Source organism: Puma concolor, chromosome A3 (assembly GCF_028749965.1).
Source record: "Puma concolor isolate L17-30 chromosome A3, mPumCon1.1.hap2, whole genome shotgun sequence".
Taxonomy (NCBI): domain Eukaryota; kingdom Metazoa; phylum Chordata; class Mammalia; order Carnivora; family Felidae; genus Puma; species Puma concolor.
Genome location: NC_141669.1, coordinates 81842113 through 81862672, shown reverse-complemented (window position 1 = coordinate 81862672; position 20560 = coordinate 81842113). Strand labels below are relative to the sequence as shown.

The following is a 20560-nucleotide window of genomic DNA, read 5'->3' as shown; positions in this document are numbered from 1 at the left end:
CCTCAGAATTCATTTCAAAGAGATTCCCCCACTCCTCCACTATTCACTGACCAGGATACAAATGTACCCACTAACACTGATGTTCATTCTCCCAAGACCTCTCACTGCCAGGAATATTAGCAGCAGGATCTGCTGTGGCAAGCTAGGACAGATTAAACAAGACGTCTGGGAGAGAGTACTCAAGTTCAGAGCACTTTCACTCTGCTTCATGTCTTATTCCTGTTTGATTCTATTTTCTCTCTCATACTCACTCTAACACAATGAAAAACGGAGAATGTGCCTTCAACCCCAGTGATCTTCATCCTATCGTCTCTGAACATGGTTCTGTGCTGCTATGAGCTGTATATTATTCTAAAAGAATTCACATTTTAGAATCCCAAAAGGGAAGAGGAATGGCCTAAATGCTACATAGCCCAGTACATGGCCTGACGTGGCTCAAAACTCCTCGTGTTAATGCCATTCCTGTAATTTACAGGGCACATCCATCAAAAGGGCTGATGAATAGTATGAGATAACCCAATCAACCAATATGCAGTAGAGACTTGATAGAGAAAAGTCAGTCCAAAAGACAGCATTTAATCTACATGGAGGAAATTTGTCTTGGGAAGTGACAAATATCACACTGTAAGCATATAAAATCCTCTTATGCTTTATACTGAGACTTTTACTTGCTAGGACACCAAGAAAATAAATGATCACCTAGAGTGAGAGAGGTATTACTTAACACACTAAAAAAATGTAAAAGTGCGCAGAAAAAAAATAGACTCTACAAGGAGGATTATGTAATGGTGGAAATGTAAAAGGGAAGCAAATTTCCCAAAGTTCCCCAAAGGTCAAAAGATATAATTTCAAGTTCTTCCCAAATTGCACTGACAAACTTTACCCTAAGAGTTTCCGAGTCATGGGAGGCCCAGTTTAGAATTGCAAGTATTAAGGCCTACCAATCAATCTCAAATGAGCAAATTTATCAGGATGCCAAACCCTAAATGCTTTCAAAAAAACAGGATGCTGGTGAGGATGACCATAATGACATCACTGATAACTACTATTATTACTACATCTACAACAATAAAACCTCAACAAACTGTGCTAAGTACTTTATAAATCTTAGTCCATTTAATCCTCAAGATAACCGTATTTGTTGGATCCTTTTTACAAGGGAGAAAACCCAAGGCACAGGAAGGTTAAACACACTCTACTGACAACATGACAAGCTACCAGCTCTGCTGCAGGTGATGATAAAGAGAAAGCTGTCTGCCCCATGAAGATTGGTCCTTTGGGGAGTAATTGGGAGTCACCCAGGTTTTAGGGTGTAGTACTCAGCCTGACATAGTCAAGAATATCCTGTGTTGACTCTGAGGTAATCAAGTCTGAAGGATGGATTTGAATCAACGTAATTTCACTTTCAGTTACAAACCAGAATACCAATTTATTAATGGAGATTCCTAAACTTCCACTGGTTCATGGCTTAGTAATTTTTTCACTGTGCTCCTAAGAAAAAGAGGAAACATTGGGGCACCTGGGTGGCTCAGCTGGTTAAGCTTCTGACTCTTAGTTTCAGCTCAGGTCATGATCTCATGATTGAGCCCTGCATCTGTCTCTGCCCTGGGGCCTGCTTAGGATTCTCTCTCTCCCTCTCTCTGTCCCTCCCCTGCTCATGCACACTCATGCTCTCTCAAATAAACTTTAAAAAAAGAAAGAAAGAAAGATCTAATAATTTCTTTTATGAAGTACTTAGGGCCAAACAACTTAATGAGAATTTATGTTCTAAAAACTTTTAGCTGTTTGAAAAAATTTGAAAATTGAATGAAAATATACTTACTTCATTAATTACTAATGTGATGTGAGTGCCTGTTGGGCTCTGCACTTTCTCCAACCTTGAAATTTGATCAGACACTGTCACCTTCATTCCCTGCTCCATGTTGATTTTTGAGCTGTACCTGCTTTTATCACACCAACTGCCAAAAACCCTGCTTTGGAAAGATATGACATCATCAAAAGGAATGTAGTGCAAGCTAACACTTAATGTGACTACTTGGAGCTGGTATTTCCTGCAGTGTTTGATAAATTGCAGCATGGCTGTGTTTCCCTTGAAAACAGAATATCCCATTCCTGTGAGCTTGCTGTGGGAAACTGGGGCACCTCAGTGCGGTTTGGGAACTGTATTAATTTACACTACAAAACATAACTGCCAAGTGTACTGAACTTCTCACATTTTCTCCCCAGTAACATTGGGAAACCAAAATAGAAAGCCTTTGGGACCCAGAGTCAGTAAGGGGGACAACCTGGGGCTCACTAATCTGCTCTTTGATTTAGTTACTGCAATTACAGTATAGTCCAAGTACAGCTTGCATTAGTGGGCGTGTGTTTATTGTACTATTTCACTTGGATATCTCAAACCCCAGGATAAAACAAAAAGTTGCAAGTTATTCTTTTCTATAACATTTGCTAAAAGGCAAAGGATTGATTATTACTAACTACAACTCTTTATGAAATATATATGCATTTTTAAATATCTTTAAAAATTTTTCATCACCATCTTACAAAAAGTATTGGGTTTTAAGTTTATTTATCTTGAGAGAGAGAGAGAAAGTGGGGCAGAGACAGAAGGAGAGAGTGATTCCCAAGCAGGCTCCCTGCTGTCAGCAAAGAGACCAAGGCAGGGCTTGAACCCACGAACTGTGAGATCATGACCTGAGCAGAAGAGTCGAACACTTAACCGATTGAGCCACCAAGGTGCCCCAACAGTATTGTTTTTTTAATTTAAAAACAAAACTGTAGTCATTTTAATAAGTAGGTAAGGAACAGTAGCAGCATTTTTCCTATTAGGAAGCTTGTATTTTCAGTATTTTAAACGTCAATAAACAGAAATGAGCTACAATGGTCAAGTTAAAATAAGCCACTGTGAGATACCTCATTTGACCAATGCTAAACACGTTTCCCCTCATTTTAACATCCCTGAGGTCAGGGTGCATCTTGCAGTCGCTGTTGGCCTGGGGGAACAACACTGTTACTGCTCGCCACCTTCTGGCTGGATCAAGAAGTGCCAGCATCAAACCTAGCAGAAGATGGTGTCAGAGTTGCACTCTTAAGAGCCCATTTTAGGAATGTTTTAACCAATGTGTTTGCTTCTATTTCCCTTCTTACGTATGCAGCAGAGTGATATCCAACAAGAATTTATTTTTGAATGTCTAAGTTCTTTCAAATATATAAAATAGGACTAATTTCCATGCAAGTTCAGACTCACCTTGTACCACCAGCATCCCACCTAAAAGGCCACACTGTATCTGTCTGCCCAAGTTTTTCTCCCAGGCACAGACATTTGCTCAGTCTTTGTGCAGGCATGACCAGAAGTGCAGGGGAGTTAACTCCTCTGGAAGCAGCCTTTGAGGGTTGGAGGGCAGGACTGGTAAATAAATAACTCAGGCTTTTGTCAGTGGATAGACTGTGCTGCTTCAAAGTCCTAAAGGGATTGAGTTCCTACTGTCTACCTATGGCACTGACCTGTCTCAGACTTATACTTGCCTTTTCCCTTCCCTGCCACTCTCTCTCAGCTCCCTCCCTCCTGCTCCCTGGAATCGCCTCTCAAACTCTGCACCCAAGTCCTTGGCTCAGGCTCTGCATTTGGATAGATCCAAACTAAGACTTGTGCCTTTTATTACAGACATATGACAGACAAGAACTGAAAACCACCTTTCTTCGTTACAATTTCCATTTTGCCACCATATTTTTAAAATAAACTTTATTTTTTGGGTACAGTTTTAAATTTACAGAAAAATTAAGAATATAGTACAGATTTACCATATACCCCCTACCCAGTTTCCCCATTACATTTTACAATAGTATGGTACATTTGTTACAATTACCAAATCAATATTATCATGCATAATCATTGATGAAGTCTACACTTTATTCAGAATTCTTCTGTTTTTAGCTACTATTCTTTTCCTGTTCTAGGATCTCATCCAGGACATATTACATCTAGTAGTCCTGTTTCCATAGGCACCTCTTGGCTGTCACAGTTTTTCGCATTTTTCTTGTTTTTAATAACCTTGACAATTTTGAGTTCTGGTAAGCTGTTTTGTAGAATGCTCCTCAATTGGGATTTGTCAGATGTTTGTAAAGAAGACCAAAGAGGTGAAGTATTATTTTCATGACATCATATCCAGGGTCCATACTAATAAATGACTTACCACTGTTGACTTTGACCATGATCACCTGCCTGAGACAGTTTGTCAGGTCTCTGTACTGCAAAGTTACTCTTCCCAGCCACCTTTCCACATTATAAACTTTGGAAGGAAATCATTACATGCAACCCACGCTTAAAGGTGGAATCTCTTAAGTCCAGAGTATCTACATAAATTATTTAGGATTCTGAATGAGAGATGGTTTCTTCTCCAATTATTTATCTACTCAATCATTTATCAGCATGGACTCATGGATTATACTTTGGGTTATAATACATTATTTATTTTGTTGCTCAAAGGGTTCCAGCTTTAGCCACTAGATCTTTTAGTTGCCTCCTTCATCCTTTTGACATATTCTTATCATTGTGAGTTTTTTGTTTTTGTTTTAATATTTCTTTCCTTTCTGGTGCTACAAGATGCTTCAGGCTAATCTTGTATATTTCCTGCTCCAGTTTTAGAATCAGCCATTTCTCTAGAGCCCTAGCTCCTTTTTTGGAGAACAGTATTAGAAGCCAGTATCTACAGGTCAGGTGTGGTCTTTGATACTAGAGTGTCATTGCTTTTAGGGTCACCTTAGCTGATAGAACAATGAAAAAAAATGTGTTTACTAGCCTATGTATGTTCACTATCTAAATATATAATCATCTGTATCTATATTAAGTAAACAGTTTATACCAATGTCTGCAACTTGAATCCATTACGCCATAGATCATTTTAACCTCCTCTCCTTGCTATCTGTATCCCCACACTTGAGCAGTGAAACTGGACTCTTGCCATCTGCTATTCATTTAATTGTTCAAACCTAGTACATAGTCTAGCACTAAAAGGATTATTAACCCGTACTACTGTGAGAAATAACTATCAACTAGAGTACAGTGCTTATACAGATTCTTTTGCCTTTCACCTTACAGATTCATTTCCAAGGTTACTTAGATCAGAACCCTTCCCTTGAAACCTCTTCTATTAGGTGGTTTCACACATTTGTAATACAGTTAGATTATTTTATCACATCCTGGATTCCATCCAGGGATCTCCTCTCTAAATGAAATTTTTAAATATGCATACATTAAGACTCACTCTCTGTACTATAAGTTTATGAGCTTTGGCATATTGTCCTATCTCCACCATTATTGTATCATTCAGAATAGTTTCACTGCCCTAAAAATTCCATGTGCTTTACCTATTTCACCCTTCCACCCTCCCTCAATCCTCTGGCAACCTCTTTTTAGCCTCTCCATAGCTCCACCTTCTCCAGAATGACATATAATGGGAATAATATAGTATACAGCTTTTTCAGAATGGTTTAATTCAGTTAGCATCCATGTTTTCTGTGGCTTGATAGCTCATTTCTTTGTAATGCTGAACATTCCATTCTGTTAACATAGCACAGTTGGTTTATCCATTCATCTATTGATAGACATTTTGGTTGTTTTGGTGATTATAAATTAGCTGTTAGCAAATCTGTGTGCAGGTCTCTGTATGCATATGTTTCACATCAGTTGGTTAAGTACCTACAAGCATGACTTCTGGATAAGACTATTATAGTTCATTTACATTTATTGTGATTACTGTGTTAGGTTTCCAGCATTTTGGACTTCCTATGGTTTTGCCTTTTGGTTTTTTGTTTTGTTTTTGGTCTTCTTTTAAATTAAGAGGTTCCCACCCTCCATGCCCCCACTACTTTAAAAGTTACACACTCATTTTCTTTTATTGTTACCTTGAATGAAATATTTCTTACATGTGTATCTTTGCCAACCTCCTAAATCTACTTTTTAAGGGTCTAAGAACATTTGAACTCCAATTAAGCCTTCGACGTGTACCCTATTTTGTCTTGTTTTTTAGATCCATCTTGCTTTTAATATCACAAATAAGGCATTATTTGTACTGTTGTAAGTCAATTTTCATTCAGATTTACCCATATTTTTTTGGTCACGATCCTTTCTTGAACTTCAGACCTTTCAACAGATGGTGGTCCTTCTGCATCACTCATCTTCTAAACTGAGAGTCTACTGATGACAAAACTACTCATTCTGTTGGAAATGTCTATTAATCCTTACTTCCAAAAATATAGATTCACTGGGTATTGATTCTTGGTTAGTAGTTTTTGTTTTTCTTCAACCACTGACACTGGCCATCTTTCTGGCTTTCCTTGCTGCTGAGAAGTCAGTAAGCCCTACCATTACTCCGTTTTGGGTAATGACTTTTCTGACTACTTGCACAAATTCAACATTCTGCAGTTTTACACACACACACACACACACACACACACACAGAGTCTGTAACTCGCTTAGGACTTATACAGCTTTCTGAATCTGAAGGCTCATGTCTTTCATTGGTTCTAGAAAATGTCTTTATCTTCTCAAATATTACCAATTTCCAATTCTTTCTAAAACTCTTTTTAAGATTATGCTAGAACTTCTCAGTCTCTCCTCCACATTGCTTTCCTAATTTTTATATTTCTATCTATTTATCTTTGTGTGTTATCTACTGAGTAATCATTTGGCTCTATTTTCTGGTTCGTTCTCTCTTCCATAGGTTGACAAGGGATTTATTTATATAAAGAATTCTTATTCCTTACTCTTATTAAACACATATTAAATATATTCATTTTATATCTTATATCTGAAAATTCCACTATCCTAAGTTTTTGCAGGTCTGACTGTACTATCTGTTTTCCACTGGCTCTCATTCAGGATACCTTATTTGAGGCATCCCGTGATTTTGTGGGTTTGTGATTTAGGACTATGAGCTCACGTTCCTTTGGAGCTTTATCTATAAAGAGTGTCTGAGGACTACATTAAAGCTCTGTTCTTACAGCGTGGATATGCAGTTGCTTTAGCCATGAGCTCAGGGGCATTACCAGCTTAAGATGACTTTAAGAACTTGCTTTGAGAAGTTTTTAGACATCATGTAACATGAGAATTCAAACTGCTTTTGACCTCTGAGAATGCTTTCCTTTCTTGCCAGTTCAGCAACAATTTAAGAACATTAAAAAAAATTATCCAACATTTTGAGTTATTATCAGGTTATTCAGAGTATCTACTTCACACACTGGAAATGCAAAGTCCCTAAAGTCTAATTCATGACATCACTGAAAGGCAACATTGATAAAGTAGAGGTAGAGCATCTAGATTGTTCTTCTGTTTTATCAAGCAAGGTGAAAGTGGTGAGTAGAAAGCTAGAATGGTTGAGGTTTTCTTTGGCGATGGCCAGGTGACATTATCAGGAAATGTGTCAGCTGCTCCTAAGAGAGACCAAGACGGAAGTTACTTCTTTCCCAGTAACCAAAGTCCAGAGAAGGCAGTCAAGAGCTGGATTATACTGTTTCCACAAGGTCATCAGGAATATTATCCTTACAGCTTTTCCTCTATAAAGATGCCCTATAGCCCAAGTAGTCTTCAACCATATCTACACTCCTGTCAGAAAGTAAGGGGTTAAGTCCAAAAAGGGCACATGCCAATCATCTGTCCCTCTAAAGAGGCTTGTCCAGCCAACTTCCCCACCTCCATCTGGCAATCCATGGCTCCAAGGAGACTGGAAGTTTAATCTTTTGGCTGGTCCCATTGCTGCTGGAGTAGAACTGGAGATTCCTGGATACTTGATAGGCAAATAGCAGTCTCTGCCACAGAACCTGAACATTTTCACTGTGTGAGGCTCCACATCAAGGGAGAGACTAAAATCAAGATGGTAATTTACTGCTGGAACAAGTCCTTAAGAACGTGGGAGAGAATACAGTCAAAAGCACAAAGGGAGGGTTTAAACTTGGAGACTAGACACATCTTCACTTGAGACTAAACGGAACAGAAAGAGAAGACAGGACACTGCGCAAGTATGGGATGGTTAAGACTAGAAACCAAGGGGATTCCTTGTAGCATGCAAATGACAAGGTCTCCTGTGGAGGTCACTGAATTGTGGTGGGAGGGGGATGCAGAAGGCAGAAAGCCTGGACCACCTGCTATGGGAATGTAAACAGTATAAAAAAATGCTGTTATGTTTATATTTATATAAAATATAGAGAGAGATTATTCGCACTTGTCACTTCTGGTCTCACTACATAAGAAAACTGAATTTAAAGCTGGAGGTAATAAATGACAAAAACAATTTAGGCATTGATGACAGAGGACACTCTTCTTAACATTCCTTTCATAACTCTCAAAAAGTGCCTTTCATGTCTAGGGTTTTGTTTTTGTTTTTTTTAATTAAGAGAGAGAGAGGGTGCAAGTGAACAAGGGTGAAGAGAGAGAATCCCACAAGGGGCAGACAGAGAGAGAGCAGGGCTCACCAGGAGTGGGGCTTGTGCTCACCCGAAACAGGGCTTGAGCTCACCCGATGCAGGACTCCAACTCATGAACTGTGAGATCATGACCTGAGCTGAAGTCATAACCGACTGAGCCACCCAGGCAACCTCTAGTACAACTTTTCTGAAGTACTTCTGAGCCACCCACCCCGGAAGCTCTGTGTCAGGTATGTGCCAAAGCAATGGTCTGCAACCTTGGGGAGTGAGGATATAAATTTAGGTTTGCAATGAGATAAGCATATACAATTCATTCACATCCTCTTCTTCCTCTAGAGATGAGGAAAATAAGGAAGAATCAATTTGATTTGATTATATAGTCTTAACTCCATTTCACTTCTCCCAATTATCATCCCAACTTTCCAGAACCATTTCTTACCACTGAATAAAGGGCTATCTAGCACTTGCTTAACACCCTTTCCCAAAATCCCTTCCTCTGAACACTGAAAGACAGCCTCTAGGTAGCCTTCTTGTTTGCTTTCCCTGTGTGGAATTAGATGAACTCAATGCTTAAGGATCCAATTGTATCCCCTCTGTCATGTCACAAATGCCTCACATGAAACAGAAAATTAGTGGTAAATATTACGGCAAAGTCTCCCCAAATTAACTAACCTGTAGAAATTTGCAGGTCGCGTTCTAAATCACAACACTCATGTTAGGAGAGAGATGTTTCTCTGTTTAAATCAAGTTCAGTCAGCATGACTAAATAGCTGCCTGGGGCCTGGGTGCCATGTGGCCAGACAGCACTCATCAGCCAAGTCCAGAGGCACCTGAGCTCTCCTTGAGCTCCCACTAAGAGCATTAGCCGGGCATGGAGGCAAGATGATGAAGCAGTTTTCACACTTCCACAGATCAAAGTGGCATAGTGAGTATCTAGAACTACATCCTGCATGGGCTCCAAAGCGGAATAAAGCCTGCTATTTTCCATCACAGTAGGTATTACCCCCCATCATGCTCAAGCACTGTTCTCTCAAGAGTTGTGAGCGTTGCAGTGCTCAGGCAAATGCAGCACTCAAGCTTTTCACCTTTATTCTTCCCACAGCATTTCATTTTAATGTCAGCTAACAATAGAAAATCCAAGAAGGCAGCTCTCCCACAAAACCCATGGAACTGGCATGTGAGTGATAGAACTGACCACGCTTATATCAACCCTGCAATTAAAATTTCATGAAAAATCATTCAAAGTACATTGTTACATAGAACACATTTTTAAAAGCAGCACTGGCTCTTATGTGTGTAGAAAAATAAATATTCACTAACACGGACACTTCTGACAGATCAAAATGGGTCACAGCTGTTGTTACTCTTTGAATTATAGCAAAAATAAATTTTGCAATATAATCTGAAGGAAGTCCAGGCCCTCTAGAATTCATATTTTTAATATTCAAACCCACATTGAGTACTACATCATTCAACACAAATATTAGAGAAAAATATTACCCCTAATTTTTCTGTTAATGTCAATTTGACAAGGGTTAAGTGCTAAGATTCTAGTTCAGAAAACACCTTGCCATTTTTTTTACTGACTGAGATACAGTTTATCATTTTATGTGTTTATTATCTGTTTACAAAAAAGAATTTAAGGTGGACTTTTACAGTAATTGGGATTAACTGACATCTCAACAGTCTGAGACAAAAATTATTTTAACTAGAAAAAAACATTTAAGCAAAAATGGCAATAAACTGGAATCATTTAGTTATTGCTTTCATAGGACAACGTTTTATAAAAATTATTGCCTATTTCTTCTAAATAGGACAAATACTAGGATTTTTCCTATCAATCATTCCTTTAATAATTCTATTGCTAGCCTTATAAAATAAAAATAAATGATAATGTGACTACAAAACTTAGTTTGCAATTATCCACTATAAAACCTCCTCACATTATTAAAAGACACTCCACATTTCCTCTTATATAGTTAAATGTGGACAAATAGTGAATAGACAGTTTTATAGCTTAAAATACAAGTGAGGAAAACATAGACGTCTGTCATACCAGCAGCTGGTTTTTATTTTTATTTTTTTAAGGAAATGCTATTAATTTAAAAAGGGAGTTCCAAGAAATGTAATAGGATTCCCAGTAATGATTTCTGAGATCTATGAGATTTGAAACGTAATTATAAAAGGCTAAAAGCCAAACACATTTCTACTTTAACCTTCTTCAAAAAATCCAGATGATCTGTCACATCAAGGAAGTTTGGCACATTACCGAGGCCATAGTCTTAGTCATCCTCAGAATCACTGTTCCTTCTTGTGGGGATAGAGCACCGCACCGAGGATAGCAAAGTGTCTTCAATTGGTTTCTTAGGGTTTTCCTCCAGATCTGTCTTGATTGCTCCAGATTCTGACAGTTTCCACTCCAACTCTACATGACAAAGAAAAGCCAAATCACCTAAGACAGTCAGCACAAGACCCTTGTCCTCAAGCCCATCAAGCCAGTTTTTTTCTAAGCAGAAACTATGATCATCAACATTTGATGACAATTTTAGTGCTACAGTTATAAGGTGCCTAGAAGAAAAAAAAATCAGACCCTTAAGGAGGAAAACAAAATACTTTCAAATGCTTTTTCAGAAGATGAGATCAAATGAGATATTACATACACAGTAAAACCTTGGTTTGCAAGCATAATTCATTCCAGAAACATGCTTGTAATCCAAATCACTTGTATATCAAAGTTAATTTCCCCATAAGAAATAATGGAAACTCAGATGATTCATTCCACAACGCAAAAACACTCATATAAAAATGATTACAATACTGTAATGTAATATAAAATAAAATACAAAATATAAAGAAAAATAAACAAATTAACCTGCACTTAACCTTTCAAAACCTTCATGGCTGATGTGAAGGAGACAAGAGAGGAGGGTTATGTATAGGACGACTTTCACTATCACTAATGGAATCACTGCTATCTATTGGCTCAATGGACTCTCTGCATGGGAACCATTATATATGCTGGCATGGATGTTGGCTACAGTACACTATTAATAAACTCTTGTCATCTACCGTATTTAATGTAACTGGTAATAAAGCAGCAGAGGAAAGGGTCTATATCTGCAGGCAGCCTGACCTAGAATGAAACAAAGCATTCCCAAGCTTACTCGTGTATGGAAAAGCAAAGGACAGTTCATTGGTGCTTTGAAGTGACAAAAAATACACTAGTGCCAGTTGTGGTTCTGAAAAAACACTGATTTCTGCTAAACAGTGTAGCCTGAGACCAAGCATCTGAAATGATCACCCACAATCCCTCAGATTGAGAGAGAGAGAGAGAAAGAACTACCACTGGCTCAGTTTGATTGTGTGACATTCAGCATCATGTACTACTCATATTGCAAGACACTGCTCGTTTACCAAGTTAAAATTTATTAGAAATCCTTGCTCATCTTGCACAACACTTGCAGAATAACTTACTCGCAATCCAAGGTTTTACTGTATTTGAACCTACATGGTAATTAAAAACCAAAGACTAAACCTGTTTTCTAATGACTACCGCTTCTCAACTTGCACAGTTTTCCAGGAAAGAAATCATCATGAAACATTCAAAGGAAATACTTTTCACAGTCCTTCTGGCAATCTAATCATTAAGTCTAATTTTAGTTAACAAAAGGAAATTCTTAGGCCTCATGCCCGGCATCTCAGTCTACTAGAGTCAAAGGATAAATGTATGATGACATCCCAGAACTTACACATTTGTCTGAAGTAATAAAAGCAGTACCAAGAAAATAAATCAGTGACTAAAACCTCAGTTCCTGTATTTCACTTGTTTATTTATTTTGGGAGAGAGGGGAGCACATGTCCATGCAAGCAGGGGAGGAGCAGAGAGAGGGAGAGAGAATCCCAAATAGGCTCCACACTGTTAGTGCAGAGCACAACACAGGGCTTGATCTCGTGAACCATGAGATCAGAACGTCAGCCAAAATCAAGTCAGACGCTCAACTGAGCCACCCAGGTGCCCCTCACTCTCTTGTAATCAATGAAACTACACAAGGATGTGAGGCCTCGTGAAGTGAAATCAAGGGATACATTTTGCATTTGCAGAAAAGACTCCAAGCAGAACTAAGGACTACATGAGAGACTACAGCAAACAGCAAATAGGTTTAAGTGATGCTCTGCCAATTAGATAACTCCATTAAAATATGACAACCACTTTATTTAAGTCATTATTAATTTAAAATGCTCCATGGAGATCATTAACACCAGTGTTTACAACTTCTAGGTACCTCAGTTGAATGTTATGAAAATTCAACAAATTTCTTAAAAAAAAAAATCTTAATTCTGATTCTTGACTCAAGAATATATTTAAATCCACCTATACATATATACATACATATATGTATAGGTGTACGTATTAATGTTATCATTCACTTCCATGCAATAATTATAAGTTCACTAATCCTCAAATTATTTCTACAAATAAAGACTGTAACTACTATCATATACCCCTCTCTGTCCCCTCATGGTAAGATTCAAAACACCAGAGGGGCACCTGGGTGGCTCAGTCAGTTGAGCAACCAACTTCAGCCCAGGTCATGATCTTATGGTTCATAGGTTCAAGCCCCATGTCTGGCTCTGTGCTGACAACCAGAACCTGGAGCCTGCTTCGGATTCTGTGTCTCCCTGTCTCTCTGCCTCTCTTCCACTCATGCTGTCTCTCTCTCCAAAAAATGAATAAACATTAAAAAAAAAAAAAAAAGAAGATGAAAACATATAGTTTAGAAATATTTAGAAATGCTGTATGCCTTTGAAGATTTGAATAATGTATAACTGATGTAATGTGTGTATGTATGTACACATGCTATACTTATCTCACAAGTATCTTACATAAAATAGTTACATAAAATAGTATGTAAAGTCACATTTGAACATTTTTTTATTTTATTTTTTTATTTTTTTTTTAAAGTTATTTATTTTGAGAGAGAGACAGAGAGCACGAGTAGAGGAGGGACAGAGAGAGAGACACAGAATCCAAAGCAGGCTCCAGGCTCTGAACTGCCAGTATGGAGCCCGATACAGGGCTTGAATCCATGAAACGTGAGATCATCATGACCTGAGCTAAAGCCAGATGCTTAACCCAATTTGCCACCCAGGCACCCCTAATGTTTTTTTTAAAGCACAGGTGGACACATTATTTCAATGAGTGACTTAGGTGGAAACCCTTGGGCCTCAGGTTCTCTCTTTCATGCTACGAGTATGTACATAGTTCAACACCTCGTGTAACAGGTAGAAAGGAATAAAAGACACGTCCTTCAGGAATAAAAGGATATATCCTTCAGGAGTTAAGAGGCAGAATTCAATAAACTTCTAATTTAACTTAAAAGCCACTAAGACATTCAACTGAGAAAATATTCTTAAACATTTTTATGCATGTCAGTATAAAAAAGTATAAATACCAGTAATATGTTCATGTGAATTAAAGAAAAAATGAATGCTGAGATCTTTAGTTGTAACTTAAAATATACCCAACTATAGGGGCAAATAAAACCTATTAGACATAAGTATTAAATATACATATTTTAAAGTCCATTGTGTCCTCTTTTAATAGAATTATTAGAGCCCAGTTGTAACTGCCCCCAGTGACTCATCTAATGAGAGATTAAATGTGCTTCTTTCCTTTTGACAACACACAGGGGCAAAGATGACTTTGACAAATCATCTAACACATGTCTGTTCAACAGAAACATCCCCTCATCATCTCTAACATGCACTGGTCATCGCTCACATGCTCTAGACCACCTCAAAGAAGCCCTTACCATCTATTGTCAGGTTCATGCCACCAAACACCAGAGGTCCAATAAATTGAGCCTTGATATCTCCTTCAAGGTAAACAAATATCGTAGGTAGATTCCTATCAGGATAATTAGGTATGCAGGTTGTTGAAATGGCTTTGATAAATTTGACATCAGGAAACTTCCTGGCAAGTCCACTGAAGTGCTGATTTATGAGGGCACAGAGGGGAATCCTGTAAAGTAGAAATGGGAAACAACAGTGAGCGAGAAAACCTATAAAACAGAAATAGAAGCAACTGTGATTCTGCATTTATATTGGGCAAAGCTCAACTACCCTTCTACCCTATGTAAACCCTAATAGCTTCACAAATGATTCTGCTACTCCAGTCAAGATGATTAAACATTTTTTAAAAAACCTTTCTGATAAGTTCAGGGAAAATAAAGAACTCAAAATCTAAAATGCAATTTAATTTGACTCAGTAGTAACTCAAAAAAACAGCTTCAATGTAAAAGATAATTATTATGCCCACCTATATGAGAGAACATTCAAGATTCAGAAGGAGTGAAAAAGGTCAGAAAGTATTTCCTGCTTTTCAAAAAATTTCTACACAAGTACACAGTAGGAGAATGCAGCTGGAAGTGAGGCACAGAGGAACACCACTGCGTCACTTGCCTGGAACAATTATTATAAAGGTCACCCCCGACATCTACGAGAATGATTCACTACATGCAATTTTGAAATGCCAGAGTTTCTCTAGAAGGATAAATAAGGAATTCTTTTTCAATAAAAACAATCTTCATTGCTATGATGTAATAAAAAGCATTCTTATTAGTCACAAATATTACTTTGAAAGTCTAAAGACAAAAATTAGGCATTAGGTTTGGGCAAATCAGCAAAAACAAAATACTAGTTTAAAAAACAAAGAAACAAAACCTCCAATGTGGATTAAGCCTGGGATATCCAAGGCATAAATTCAAATTAACATTTAAGGATAGTGCGTAAGGTCAGCTCACCCTTGTTTGTAAAGGTGCAAGATTACCCACAAGCCCTCACCAGCTTTAGTAACTTCTTGAACATAATCCTTTCCTGAGATCTCCAAAACTTCTCCAAATTTATTCTTTAGTTGAGTTGCTTTCCACTCAGCCAGTCTTTGCTGCCTGTACCGCAGAAGGAGGAGAAAGACATCTTACACATCCAGCCCACACGTCCCACACACCTTTCACACAGCAACCTTTATAAAGATCCATGTTTATTTATTTGCCACATGGCAGATGTCCAAGACTAGTTCACTGAAATCTGCAAATTACTATTTAATTATATAATCCTTTCCAAATGTTATCTCGGTCAGAAAGTTAACTTTTCAAAAGACACACATTTTAGTGCCACACAAAAAAACAAACAGTCCCTCTGGGTGGCACTAACCTGTACATTTCAATAGCACGTTCATCTTCCTCATTAAACTCGTCTTCATTTTCTTCCAGCTCTTCCAAAGTCATATCTTCATATGTTTTCACTGAATGTAGTTAAGTTAGCAAAAACCAAAATATTTAAAAGATGAACAAACTTGCATTTTGTTTTTCCTCCTTTTCTTTTCTCCTAAAGATGTGCATGCAACACCAATAAAACTCACTCGGCAAAACCAAAATAAAAAATACTGAAGGTATTACACTAGTAAATAAGAACTTAAGTGTGTTTTAAAAAAGATAGGCCTATGTTGACATATGCAGCAGAACTGACTCTCCTACCTCCATGCAATTGTAGGGATATGAATGAGAAGTTTCCCAAGTTTATAAAACAAGAGAGTTGTATTTGCCTAAACTCACCTGGTCTGCTCTTCAAGCACACACACCCATGACCTGGAGTATTAACAATTCTGTCTCTGAGCACATGGGGGATACCAGTGGGTGTCCTCCCTGGCACACCTGCCCTAGAGTTAAAGGGATTATTACAGGACTTCTGGTTCTTCTCTTGTGAGTGGTAGGTAGGCAGCTCTCTTTCCTTTTAACCAACTGCTACAAAATCTCTATTTCGTTTTTACTGCCATATTCTTGCTTCTTGACATCAAATTAGATTTTTATCCTCCAACCCCAACTCCAACACTAAACAAATTGCTCTTATCAAGATCAACAATGACCTCCACTTCCTGATGGATGAGCAGCATTAATCCAACCCCCCACTGCCTTCTCTTTGAAAGATGGTCCTCCTCTGGCTTGCAGGATGCCTTCCCTCGTCCTACTTCTTTCTATGACCGCCCTTCCTTTGAACCTCTGCTGATTTGACTCCTTTTTTTATCTATACCCACTCCCTTGGTGACTGCAACTCATGACTTTATGCCTCCAGCCCATACTTCTCTGATTTGGAGAAAAACATGGCCAACAGCCTACCTATCATCTCTACTGGACTAATAAAAATCTCAATGTTACTGTGTTCCAAAGAGAGCTCCTGATCCTAGCTCCAAACTGCTACTCACCAAGCCTTCCTCATCTCAGTTGGTGGTCACTCCATCCCTCAGGCTGCTCAAGCCCAACACCCTGCAGTCATCTTTCGCTTACTTTTCCTCACGCCCCTCACAGGATCCACCAGAAAAGCCTATTGGCCCTACCTTCAAATTATTTCCAGATCCAACCTCTTCTCACCACTTCCACCAACACCATGCAGGCTGGTCCAAGCCAATCATACCTCCTGCCTGAATTAGTGCAGTAGTTTCTATACTAAACTGTCTACTTCCTGACTTTCTGCCCATCTTGCATGCTCAGTAAGGCAGCAGCAGGAGGGTGCTGCCAACATGTCAATCCTCTGTTCAAACCTCTAGTGATTCCCACCCCACTAGACATAAAAGCCAAGGCCTTTATTAAAAGATACAAGGTCCTCAATGGTTGGACCCCTAGCTGCCTCTCTGAACTTACTACTCTTTCCCAGTCATACTGGCTTCCCAGATGATTCTCTAACATGCTCTTCACTTACTTAAGTAGCTTGATTCAACTCTTAGGTCTACTCAAAGTCATTCCTACTGAGGCTCTTTCTGACCCTATCTAGAATTACACTCACCCCTCCCCCCACCCTTTTGAGGCCTTTCCCTGCTTTATTTTCCTATATTTACTTATGTATTGCTTATTGTCTATCTCTCCCAATAGAATGTGAGTGCCATGAGGACAGGGATTTTTGTCTGGCCTGCACACAACTAAAGCCCCAATGCTTAGAATTACACCTGGCAGATGATCATTTAATAAACATTCACTGGACAAACGCTTTCTAATGAACCCATCTCTAAATTAGCTCTAATGTATAAACAGAAGACAGAAGTACTAGCCCCTGTGATCAATGGGACAAAAAGTACAACTCAAGTATTTTCTTCAGGTTTATCACGTGCCCATCTGACACAGACCAGAAATTATGGAAAAGAAGGAGGCCTCTGAAGTCCCATTTCTAAAGCCCAGGAAGTTGAAGGTTAGAGAAAGCCTGTGACTCGCCTGAGGTCCCAGAGTTAGTGCCCATTCCAGCACTCCAATCTCTGGCTCCCAATTCCTGCTCAGAGCATCCTTCCACCAAACCACTTAGAGACCTAGAAAGTTGTTTCTTATCCCAGAGAGAGACAGAACAAAAATGAATGTAAGCAAGCTCACCAACTGACTGCTGAAGGACTCGCTGTTCCTCCTCTTCTGCCTCCTTTTCCAGGTCTTTCAAACTTTCCTTTGAGGGCAAGATGCCCTTTTTGCGTAAGATGTCATTCCACTCAGTGTCTGCATTGGGGTCCTAGTGCAAGTGGACCAAGGATACCATGAGTGCAAAGTCCACCATGGAGGGTGTCATACTGAGGAAAGGGTTGAATGCGAAAGGTGGAGGGAAGAGGAATTCAAACCAAATTATACTGTGACCTATTTCTGAGAAAGTGTCACATGACCCACAGCCCCTGTTCTTTTTCCTGTCCTTCACTGCACCTTCACTCTGCACCCCCCTAAACATACACACCCAGGAATTAGTCTTGGGTAAATATCAGGATATGATGCACAGATCAGTATCAATGCTGTACCAAGGCTGAGATGGTTTCTCAGTAATTTAATTACTGACTTGGAGTGATTCATTCAACAGGTATTAAGTACCCACTATATGTAAATTATTGTAATACATAGTAGGGAAGGATGGTGTCACCTATTTTACAGTTGAGAGAAAGAGGCAGGCAATAAACAAATAAATATACAGATATATATATTACACATTGTGGCAAGTGCAATGATCAACAGGCTGCTGACCTAGAGGGTTGCAAGAGGTCTGCATTCCACTGGATAGGCAAGTAAGAAATTACTTTCCAGGCAGAGGGACCAGCATGTGCAAACGGCCCAAGAGCAGAGATACGGAGTATCTCAAAGTTCTTAGTGACTGCAATACAATCAGGAGAGCCTGATGCTAGGCGGCTTCATTTTCTTTCACTTTAAGTTTTAGGCCAATTTCATTAGAAAATTCCAGATACGGGGGGGGGGAAAGGAGGCCAATTTGACTCTATTTTAAGACTGAAGAGAGAGACCCCAGGGCTGAGCTCTGAAAGCCAGGGAATCTGAAAGGGAGCACACTTCAACCTAAACACCAACGTTAGGGAGAAAGAGGATGTAACTATCCTCTCAACCAGCTCTAAGTGGTTTCAGGAACACAGGTTCCGCCACTGTTTCAAGTTACCGGACCTCCAGGTCGGCCCCTTCCCTTCTCCGAGCCTCAGCTTCCACATCCACACAAGGAGCCTATAACACCCCCGCTCAGGTGCTACGGAAATTAACAAATAGGAAGTAACCCTGCCAGGTGGGATGCGATGAGTCCTTCACAGGCTTTGCAGGATCTGACCTCAAGAAGAGAGAGCCCCCAAAGACTGAGATTTGGAGGGGTTACAACTGCGGGAGTGTGGAGGCCCAGCCCGCAGTTCCTCGAAGGGACCACGCCCGCCCTCTCGCACTGCGCGTGCGCCGGGCCTAGACTCGTGTGACCTCCCCGGCGTCGGTGGCGCCCAAGCGCTTCCCACAGTCCCAGCCCGGACGGTCCGCCGATGACACGCGGGGCAAACGAACTGCGACAGTCTCCAGGACTCGGCACCCCAGGTTCTTTACCTGCATCTTGTCTGAAATCGCTTAAGCCAGGCCCGCCACGGTGCCCCTGCCCCTCAGCTCTTTTCGGCGCACGCGCGCAGCCACCGCCCAGCCTCTTCCCCCACCGCCGCCCTTCGTCCCGCCCCCTAGGAGTGAGCTGGGCGGAGCCAGGGTGTAAGCGAGGCCTCTGAGCCTGCGTACGCTCCTCAAGAAACCGGCGCAGAAGCTGTGCGCAGGAGCGAGGGAGGGTCTGCCTTCTGTCTGCCGGTGCCACTCGCTTCACGTGACCCGGAACCAGGTTTCGGTGCTACCTTATTAGGGCAGGTTTTCATCTTTGGAGAGTTGGGGGTGGACGGAGGAGGTTAATTCGAGGTATGCGCTATATATTGCCGCAGACCCAGTCATTATAAAAGAGGTCATGGCTTTTTCAGTCAGAAATAGAAATGTGTTTCAGTGATCCGATGTTAGAATTAAAAATGATGCAGGGTCGGGGGCGCCTGGGTGGCGCAGTCGGTTAAGCGTCCGACTTCAGCCAGGTCACGATCTCGCGGTCCGTGAGTTCGAGCCCCGCGTCAGGCTCTGGGCTGATGGCTCAGAGCCTGGAGCCTGTTTCCGATTCTGTGTCTCCCTCTCTCTCTGCCCCTCCCCCGTTCATGCTCTGTCTCTCTCCCAAAAATAAAAAATAAACGTTGAAAAAAAAATTTTAATAAAAAAAAAAAATGATGCCGGGTCATCCGGTATTCACTGGCTGTCATTTCAGCGCAGGACTATGCAATTAATTCATATGGCACGTATTTATCGAGAGCCTGCTATGTACCAGGAACTATTCTAGGCTCTGTGGATAGAGCAGTGATCACAAGAGACAAAAACAGAAAGGTGAAAGTCATTTCACCTGGTTAAGCGTGGTACAACTTTGCAAAAGTGCTTAAGCCGGTATCAGCAGAATCTTATTGTAAAATGCAGGTGCTGGGCTCCAGAGTTCTGCCTACACAGCACTCACAATTTGAGTTAAGAAAGCAATAGCCCTTTTGGGACACCTGGACTAACTTGCTGCCTCTCGGCAACCAAACAGACACAAATAATGTGTATCCACATACCTGTGGACTAGGCGTATGACTCCCAACTTTGGCTGTTCATTAGAACCACCTGGGAGTCTTCAAACATTGCAGCTATTTGGGGGTCCATCCCCAGTCAAATTAAATTCCTGGAGAAGAAACCAGGAACTGGTATTTTCTTCAAGATACTCAGGTGTTGCTAATATGCAAAACCATTGCTAT

General features: G+C 40.0%; 1 protein-coding gene across 2 annotated transcripts; it reads right to left on the bottom strand.

The window, feature by feature from the left end:
• Nucleotides 1-3725: 3725 nt before the first annotated feature.
• PDCL3 (phosducin like 3) lies at nucleotides 3726-19435 on the bottom strand. Of its 2 annotated transcripts, XM_086701344.1 has the most exons (7): nucleotides 19305-19435; nucleotides 17835-17964; nucleotides 15634-15724; nucleotides 15225-15368; nucleotides 14235-14443; nucleotides 10691-10846; nucleotides 3726-7431 (listed from the first exon to the last, which is right to left on the bottom strand). In XM_086701344.1, exons 1-6 carry the CDS (start codon nucleotides 19308-19310, stop codon nucleotides 10704-10706), a joined length of 723 nt encoding a protein of 240 aa, XP_086557470.1. In that variant the 5' UTR covers nucleotides 19311-19435; the 3' UTR covers nucleotides 3726-7431; nucleotides 10691-10703. The 2 variants fall into 2 exon arrangements, with proteins under 2 accessions (XP_086557470.1, XP_025787849.1); XM_025932064.2 differs by lacking the exon at nucleotides 3726-7431 and having other exon boundaries at nucleotides 10470-10846.
• Between the last annotated feature and the right edge of the window lie 1125 nt (nucleotides 19436-20560).

Bases quoted from the DNA above. Each gene is read 5' to 3' on its own strand.
- PDCL3 (XM_086701344.1), bottom strand. The intron at 15,369-15,633 runs GTTAGTGCCACC...TCTGCGGTACAG, and splicing joins CGTGCTATTGAAATGTACAG to GCAGCAAAGACTGGCTGAGT. The intron at 10,847-14,234 runs GTAAGGGCTTCT...TTTGTCATGTAG, and splicing joins CATGAACCTGACAATAGATG to AGTTGGAGTGGAAACTGTCA.